At 36.6% G+C, this 9,757-nt stretch overlaps 1 protein-coding gene across 1 annotated transcript in view; it reads left to right on the top strand.

Annotated features, from left to right (window-relative positions):
* Positions 1-9,757, top strand: part of WDR64 (WD repeat domain 64) — a 457,550-nt gene that overhangs the window by 296,578 nt on the left and 151,215 nt on the right. The window contains exons 15-19 of the mRNA XM_006868582.1: positions 171-301; positions 3,204-3,305; positions 4,660-4,729; positions 6,195-6,231; positions 6,767-6,906. Of these exons, the coding sequence (XP_006868644.1) occupies positions 171-301; positions 3,204-3,305; positions 4,660-4,729; positions 6,195-6,231; positions 6,767-6,906 (480 nt within the window). The remainder of the gene's footprint in view (positions 1-170; positions 302-3,203; positions 3,306-4,659; positions 4,730-6,194; positions 6,232-6,766; positions 6,907-9,757) is intronic.

The following is a 9,757-nucleotide window of genomic DNA, read 5'->3' on the forward strand; positions in this document are numbered from 1 at the left end:
AGCAACTTACAAATCACCACAAGCTGACAGATGAGAGGGGGAAATTTTATACTCAGAGTTTCAAGAAAATGTAAAATATTTGTTTAAAACTAATGACAACTATAGAGTGTGCATATATTGTTCCCACTGTGATGGTGATGGTGGGTGAATCTATTTCTTTTGCCCTTTAGAATCCTGCTATCAGTATAGAAGTGAACTGCATCGACTTATTACAATTGGAAGGGTATAATTTGATAGCTGCTGGAACCTTAAATGGTGTGATCATCTTATGGAATTTTGTCACGTGTACTGTCACAGAAGTGTAAGTTGTACCTTTCACTTATTAATAAGTTGCACTGCAAAAGAATTAAAGTAACATGCAACACTTAAAAAAAAAAAAAAAAAAACAGCTACAGCAAAAATCTAGATATAAAAGTGGTGATAAATCTCAAAGGAGGTTTTCCATGAGGTTATGCTCATGAGACAATTATGTTTTAAGATCTAGTTCCCAGAATAAGATGAACTTTAAGAATCTGTATTCCTAAGAGCTTTGACCCTTTCTTTTTGTGTGATTCATGGATTTAATGAACACTTCAATAATAATGTCAAGCATTAAAAAAATCCTTCCAGATCTTGAAACACATACATCCAATTGTTGAATGGCAATTTTCAACATAGATTGCTACTGAGACCCTTAGAGTGCCACATGCCCAATACTCCTTCCCAACCTAGAGCTTCCTGAAAGCATCTCCCTTATTGTATTCCCAGTGATAACCCCCACCCATGCACAATAACCAAAGTCAAATTGTGAGAGGCATCCTAGATGTATTTTCCTATTTATGCTTTACCCCTACACATACATTTCAGGAAAATAGCAACAAAGACCAATGCATCAGGTGAATTTTTACATCTCATCCAATTTGATTTGCTTTGTGCCATGGCTAAAAAGTTTACAACCTCTTGTCACCATTTCTAAATGCTCTTGCCAATGGTTATAAAGGAAATATGTAACATTATATGATTTCCAATAGATTAAATGCAATTAATGCAGTCTCCATAATTATGTAATTGGGCTGTAAACAAGGGACGTCTGTGGACACCCTATGTCACTAGGGTTTGTAAAGTTTCACTTTGATGTACTAGAGAGGGATGGCCAAGAACTTGTACAATAAACATTAACTTTACCATTAAAAACAAGTTGGTTTCAAGCATTTTGGGGAAGGGAAGATACATACAGGAGAAGAGACTAGAATTGAAATGTAAACGAGAAAAGAAAAGGAAAAATCAAAGTAAATCTCTATTTCTCTGATAATAATGCCTTACATACTACTGGACTACAGAGCCTGTACTCTCTCTCAGTCCAGGTCTCAGTCATTACATGTCGTTAACTTTTTCAAGGAAATATTCCTTACTTGTTTGGACTCTAAATTTAGTCTCCTTTTAACCTTTAGTTGAAATGGCTTTTCCTGTCAACACTTCTTGCTCTACCTTAGTCTATATTCCACCCCTAGAACTCCTGTGACCCCTCAGGTTGTGTTCTGAAACTCTTGTTTTTAGGCCTTTCTCACAGACTTATACTTGTCGTTTGGTACCTATATGGGTGTGTACTACGTGATATATCAGGTTTTCAAAAATGGCATTAAAATATAATAAGATGTTTCCACAAACTTTTTGAAGTGCCTTTATAAACTGCACAATTCCTCACCCTTATTTGAATGCAGTTCACACACTGTGTCAACTTGTATGTTGTTGTTGTTGTTGTTAAGTGCCGTCGAGTCGTTTCCGACCCATAGCGACCCTGTACAGGGTTTCTGAGGCTAATAGACTAAACAGATAAATTTTAAAGGTACAGACCATTGTCCTCTGGCTAAAAAGTGGGCAGTTCATCAGAAAATATTCCCATATGAAAGATGGGGATCCTTCTTACTGATGTGACCCAGCATTTTATCAAGGGATACATTGCTAATTCAGTATCCATCAGAAAAAATCAACTGTAACAGGCCATATGTAGTATCCCCTTCTTACAGGAAGATGATTATATTTAAGCAATTGATTTAGGATCACTAAAGTATTTCTCCAAACATAGTTTAACACCTGACTACATAAGGTAATTTAACCTCAGCTTAAAAAAAATTTTAAATAAAAATGGTTTTGCTATTCAAGGTGGAGACCATCCTTACCTGTCCCTTAAACTTTGCCTAAATTTTCTTCACCAGTCAAGAGAAATAGCCCATCTTTTCCTACCCTAAATTTCACGCTTCCTCTGACCTAGATTCAAATTTTTTCTTGCTAATTGATAATCCACTTCACTATTTGATCCATCTGAACAGCAGAAATAGCTAAAAAATTTTATCTCAACAAGTCATTAAGCCCATTGGATTCTCTGTTCAACTTGCTTTGCTTTCTAGACTTTCTCCAGCCATCATCCCAAATTAGTAGAGGAAATTCCACTAAAAAGAGACATTTTGCTATAAGATCTGTTGACTGTGTTGTTCTTGGTGGTATGCTGTCAAATCATGTAACTCACAGTGACCTGTATAGGGTTTCCAAAGCTGTATATCTTTGCAGGAACAAATAGCCTCATCTTTCTCCTGTGGGATGACAGACAGATTGGAATTGCTGCGCTTACAGTTAGCAGCCCAACCAGTGCTCCTTTGACTATAAGGAATGTTAAATATGGTATAAAGAGCCAAGCAGTATCAGTCATTATGTGAAGTTAGGCAATGTGATTCTGCTCTAGGAAATTGCCTAGGAATATGTATGGTAGTGGGTTAGACCAATAATTAAATCAAAAGACATTTTAAACTTATCAATTTTTAAAGATGTATTAAAGAAGACACACAGGAATGCAAAATCTAATGGAAACAGAACTTTTTAAATGTATATATTTTTTTTAAAAAAGAAAATAGGAACCCTGATGGCACAATAGTTCAGTGCTTAACTGCTAACTGAGAGGTTAGTGGTTTAAAACCAATCAGCTGTTCTGCAAGAGAAGGACCTGGTGAGCTGCATTAAGACGTTCTACTTTGGCAAGTGGAGTTAATAAAAGTGCAAAATCAACTCACTGACACCCAGTAACAACATTAAAGAGGATATGTTCAAGCCTCTAGGTTTTTTCTCTGTTTTCAATGTTATCAACATTTGAGGAGTTGGTTACCTCTGTATAATCAAAAACATATTAGTTACTTAATTTATAAACTTTTAACATGTGCTTATATTTCCAGGTACCGACCTGAAGATTGCTTTACTGTGGACCCTGACTTGGATCCCAAACGTTTTAGAATTAATGACATATTATTCCTCTTTCGTACCCCTGAATGTGCAAGGTAACTCAGTACTACAAGGTACCTCTTGTAATACAGTCTAGGACTTATGTGGGTAATCTAGGAATCGTTTTCCTTATCATCATATTAAAGAAGGTACAACTGAAGGAAGGCAAATGTTAAGTTGACTATCTTGTTTAGACTTACTTGTCCTATTGTTACTTCTTTTATATGTGGAGTGATTTCCTTAAAATATCATCCTCACAGTTTCCTTTACAAGAGGAGCAGAGATTGGAAACGCCCACTAGTCAGCCTTTAACCAGAATCTAGTTGGGGTCCTGGTGTGGTGCTGTAGGATAAGCACTAGGCTGCAAGGTCAGTTTGAACCTCAAAATCAGTGGTTCAAACTCACCAGCTGTTCCTCCGAAACCCTATACAGGGTCACTATGAGTCAGAACCAACTTGAAGGCACTTAGCAACAACAACAATGTTATGAACACTGATGTCAAAGGAATTCTATAACAAGTATAGAAGATCACCCCATCTATTTCATATAGATAGGTGATCATTTTCTAAACATTTTAAATTTAAAAGTTTGGACGTTTTTCCTAGTTATATGTGCTTAAATCTTTGGTTTTTCATACAAAAATATTAACTGCATTTTTGAAGTAAAATCAGAAGTTTCCTTGCTAGTGTTGGGCTGCCCAACATATAACACCTTAAACCGTATAAACCATCATATAACACCTTCCCTACTCCTTGTCTTACAAGTTCATTACAACTATTCTGAGAATAATTAAGGGCCAGTTCTGTATGTAAAGAAGATGTGGTGGTTTAATGGTTAAAGCACTTATACACTAACCTAAAGATGTTGGCCGTTTGAACCTGCCAGTCACTTTCTGGGAAAAAGATTTGACAGTTTGTTTCTGAAAAGATTCAGAGCTTCAGCAGTCCTATGAGGCAGTTCTCCTCCGTTTTGTAGGGTCTCTATGAGGCTGAAACAATTCAAAGGCAGTGAGTTTGATTTGGGCCTTGGATTCTGTATACATTTGAACTAGGATTTCAAATCATTTTCATCACATCCAGCCAAGTCACAGGTGCAGGACAAGATCAGAACTGGAAACTGTAGAGCAGGAGGTTAGCCAGGCCTGTCAACCTCAACCTCACCATCTCAGTGCCTGAGCCTCTGGAACTAAATCTAACCTTAGAAGTGAGACAGGATAGGGACACCTCCCCCTAATCTGAAAACACCATACTGTTGAACATTTGTCACACAAATATAAAGCATGATTGGTTTCATAAGTGAATGGCTCACTATCCACTGATGATGAAAGAATCAATCAACTAAAATTAAAGCAGAGACAAGAGTACTAGAGACTATTTTGACTTTTTCTCCTTGGGCTTCCTTCCTTTGTAGGAGATCAAGTCAGGATTCCATATGTTCTTCATCCCAATGTGACTCTAGTAGGGGTCCACAGAGTAGCAAGGTAAGCAACAAATAGGATGAGTGTGTCTTCTTATTCTACCCAATACTGATCCAAAAATAGTATAAAAAAAAGATATTTACCATTTGAGTCCCTCCTTCAATGGGATATAAAGGTAGAAAAAAATCTGTGTGCTTGTGTATTTGTGAAAACTATATTTTTTGTTTTCCTTAAAAATCAGTTGTTTAAACTGTTTTTGTTTTCTCACTGGGAGCACAGTGGCTCTGTAGAATAAGCACTGGATTATGAACCACAAGGTTGGCAGTTTAATCCCACCAGCTGCTCCAATAAAGAAAAATGAGGCTTTGTACTACCACAAAAATTTACAGCCTCAGAAACCCTATACAGAGTTCCTATGAGTTGCAACTGACTTGATGGCACTTAGCAACCACAATTTTTTTAGTACTTTCACATCTATGAGTAATCAATACATGATAATGAAAAAATTAACTATATATGCTATGTTTATTATATTAAAATAATAAAGTAAATTTAGATCATACATATGCAAAAAATAAATACTATACATATTCTACACATGCCTACAGGTTAGGTGTTGGTCTGCTAACTGCAAGGTCAGCAGTTCAAAACCTATAGCCCCTCGTTGGAAGAAAGGTGAGGCTGTTGGCACCCATAAAGATTTTACAGTCTCAGAAACCCTCTGTAGAGTCACCATGAGTTAGAATAGACTCACTGATGCTGCATTTGGTTATTATGGATATACATATTTTAAGGAGCCCTAGTGGAACTGTCACTAAAGTACTCAAATTTTAACCATAAGGCTAGTGGTTTGAACCCACCAAAGCTATGTGAGAAAAAGATGTAACAGTCAGCTTCTGGAAAGATTTACAGCCTTAGAAGCTTTATAGGGTTGCTGAGTTGGAACTGATTTCATGGCAGTGTGTTTGCTTGTTCGTTTTTGTTTTTATTTGTACTTCACAGGAGAAAGAGGCAACACAATATAAAACAACACTTCTTTTCAAGCAATGTCCCCAGTTCCAATTTTTTGTTCTTACATATTACCTTTCTAGTTAAGTCACTGTTTGAAGGAAAATTTCCATTACAAAAAAAAAAAAAAAAAAAAAAAAAACTTTGAAAGCCACTAGCATTGTGTTAAGAATAAACTTAAAAGAACTTGAGAATCAGACAGACTTATACATGAATCCAAGTTTCAATAACTTTGGAAATACCACTTAATCTCTCTGAGTTTCAGTTTTCTCATCAGTAAAAAGGACACAATAAAGCCTAACTTGCATGATTGTCTTTACACTTAGAGATAATATTCACAAAGATTTGGCATGCACAGGTTATTAATTACTGATATGATGATATACCTGAGCCCTTAGGGAAATGTTATATTACGCATTCTCTAGTTATGAGCATGAAAATCTATGCATTACAATTTTTCAGAGAATTAATTCAAAATAAGTTTTTATAGAAATATTGTCTTTTCTGTCCCCTAATTCAGGGAAGTAAACAGAGCATACATGATACTGAAGTTAAAGGTCAGTATGAAATCACTTCTCTTTTCTAACATAAAAAAGTTCCCTTGAAATAGGGATTTTAAGTAATAAAAGCATCCTATGAATGCATATATATTATTGTTGCCACTAAATATTGAGATTGTAGTCCTAAGGCACTACTTCTATGCAGAATTTCTATCATGACTTTTTTTTTGATACTCCTTCTAGATTTTAAAAAAAATTTAATATTACTGAACTTCTTAGCTTCCAGTCAATTTTCCTAACATTTTTACTACATTTGTATAATAGTCTAATATGCAAGTCTGGGTATATATCTAGTTTTAGCTGTAATGTAGAGGTTTTGCAATGATCTGGAATGCCACTTGAATTTTTGCTATAATTGTTTTAGTGCTTTTGTTTCTGGCCTGATTGAAATACTTAGAGGTTAAAAAAAAAAAAAATCTAGGGAAATTAAAGTATTGATTTTGCTGTTTTCCACCTGCTCCCTCTTTATCGTTTTATAAAATTCAGAATTCCAATTGTTGCAAACACCGTAATTCAACAATTTCTTCAATAGGTGAGAACACAGATAGTGTGGTGGGAAAGCAACAGCTAGAGAACAAAAAACAATTTGGAGGTTCCAGTTTAGCAGAAGTTCAACCACCTATCCTTGTCACTGCACATGAGGATGGACACCTTCGATTGTGGACTCTGGAGGTAATGGGCACATTCTTTATTTAGATTAGGAAATCATACAAAAGATAAAGGATTGTTAAATGATCCTTAACCTTTTTCCATATGTCATTCAATCCTAATACTTTCAGCCACCTAACCAAATACCTACCACTCGTCTGTCAGTTTGTCATACTGTGGTGACTTGCATATTGCTGTGATGCTGGAAGCTATGCCACTAGTATTTTAAATACCAGTAGGGTCACTTATAGTGGGCAGGTTTTGGTGGGACTTCCAGACTAAGAAGGAGAGGCAGACTACTTCTGAATGTTTAGTCACTGAGAACCTTATGAATAGCAGCGGAACATTGTCAGATATATTTACGAAAGATGAACACATTATAAATAACACCAGAATAATGTCAGAAAGAATGCCAGATATAAGCCACTCAGGAAGAAAAGCAATAAAAATATGACTGGGGAAGAGCTGCCTCTTCACAGTACAGTTGACCATGACGATACAAGTGGAGTAAAGGTTTTGGTACCCTCTTATGTCGATAGGGTACAACACAAAATGAGGAGAAAAAGTTACAAACATCCATTAATGAAGATCAAAGACCACAATCTTTTGCACTTCAATGTAAACAAAACAAAACCCCTCACAACTGGACCAATAAATAACATCATGTTAAATGGAGAAAAGTTGAAACTGTCTAAAACTACATTTTCCTTGGGTCCATAATTAACACTCAAGCAAGCAGCTCTCAAGAAATCAAATGATGTATTGCATTAGGCAAATTTGTTGCACAAGACCTCTTTAAAATATTCAAGAGCAAAGATAAAAGGTTGAGATAAAAGGAAAAGAGCAAAGATAAAATGCCTGACCCGAGTCATGGTATTTTCAGTGGCCTCATATGCATGTGAAAATTAGACAATGAATAAGGAAGAACATCGAAGAATTGGTGCATTTGAGTTTGGGTGTTGAAGAAGAATATTGAAGGTATTGTGAACTAGCAGAAGAACAGGCAAAACTGTGTTGGAAGAAGTGCAGCCAGAGTGCTCCTTAAAAGACAGGTTGGTGAGTCTGTCTCTCATACTTGGGACATATTATCAGGATAGACCAGTCCCTGGAGAAAGGCATTATGCTTGAAAAGTGGAGGGCCAATGAAAAAGAGGAAGAGCCCAAACAAAATGAATGGGCACAGTGGCAACAACAATGGGCTCAAGCATGATAACAATTATGAGGAATGGATAGGACTGGGTAGTGTTTCATTCTCCTTTGCACAGGGTTGCTATGAGTTGGAACTGACTCAATGATACCTAACACAACAACCAAATGGCTGGATTTGAAACTTGCTTACTGATAATGCTACTCAAGCTTTACATGGCAGTTTTGCAGCTCAAGGGGGTAAGTCAACAAAACTGTTATCTTACCAATTTCAAATGTAGTCTATTATTAGAAACATTAGTATTTTGCTTTACAATTATTTATTGAGTATTTACAAGGGTGGTTAAAAATTTGTCCGCACTCTGGTTACATTAAAACTTAAGTTGGGGAAGAACAAACAAGATGGGAGATTGGGTACAAGTGCAGTGAGGCGTTCCGTCAGCAGCAACACAAAATACCTGACCAAGCAGGCTCAGGGATGGTGCCAGAACTCTGAAACGCATATAAAGGAATATTTAGAATGTTGGAAGACTTACAGCTAGGGGAATTTGTAGTAGAAGCAAGAAATCCATTGCATTCTAATTCAAAATGCTCAGCTGCTCCCGGAGCTGCCATCTTGGGCGAGCCCACGTTGGGGAAGGTTCAGAGCAGCCACAGATGCCTGACAGAACTGCAGAGATAAAGGTGAGGACATTCTTTTTATATATATATATATCTGTTCATTGGTCTCTCACTATCTGTGCAACTCCATTCTGGTGACTAGAGGAGTGCCTGAGTGAGTGGACAACCCACCCCCACCCCTGGAAGGTTCTACTACACATGCGCACAGATCTCCTCGAAATTGAAAGTAACAGTTTCCACTTAACACCAAACCACAGTGCAAAAGGGCTACAGCTGGCCCTGAACAGGGATTGTGGAGCAAGACAGGCAGGCTAAAAAGGAAACAGGCCAAAAATTACATCCTGAGTTATGTCACAACAACCAACAGTGGCATCTTGAAATTTCTCAGGAAAAAGAGTGAAAAAGGAAGCCAGTCTCTTAATCGTATCTATCTGGAAGCAATAAAAAACATTAAAAATACCAAAATACACACCCATATAAGTATTAAGGCCACAGATAACTCCTGAATATGCCCAAAAAAACAGAAGCAAATGGCCATATCTGCACATGTCCAGAAACGAAGTAAAGTGACTGAGGCAAATGAGCTGGAAGTAGACCTACACTCCATACTGGAAGATGGGCAGGCTTTGGACATGCCTGAGAAGGAATTCAGAAAAATGATCCTAAAGTGTATCAAAATACTATACAAAATAGTTGAGAAAAATAAGGAAGAAGTCGGTAAAGCACTACAGGAATAATCAAATAAGATAGACAAAGCATTGGAAACAATTAAAAACTTACAGAAAGAGGTCCAAATGATTAATAATACAATATCAGATATGGACAATACACTGAAAGGGCAAAGAAGTGGAATTGAAGAGATGGAAGCCAGAACTAGTGAGCTTTCTAGAAGATAAATCTCTCAACACTAATAAGATAGAAGAGTAAGCACAAAAAAGAATTGAAAAGTCTGAAGAAGTCCTAAGATTCATGTTGGACAACATGAAGAGGAATAACTTAAGAATTACCGGCATTCTGGAACAGGAAGAATTACACAAGTCCACAGAGGAGATAGTTGAAGAGCTGCTGGACGAAATTTTTCCTAACATCCTGAAAAGTGAAAAGATAA

This window comes from Chrysochloris asiatica, unplaced genomic scaffold, assembly GCF_000296735.1.
Source record: "Chrysochloris asiatica unplaced genomic scaffold, ChrAsi1.0 scaffold00119, whole genome shotgun sequence".
Taxonomy (NCBI): domain Eukaryota; kingdom Metazoa; phylum Chordata; class Mammalia; order Afrosoricida; family Chrysochloridae; genus Chrysochloris; species Chrysochloris asiatica.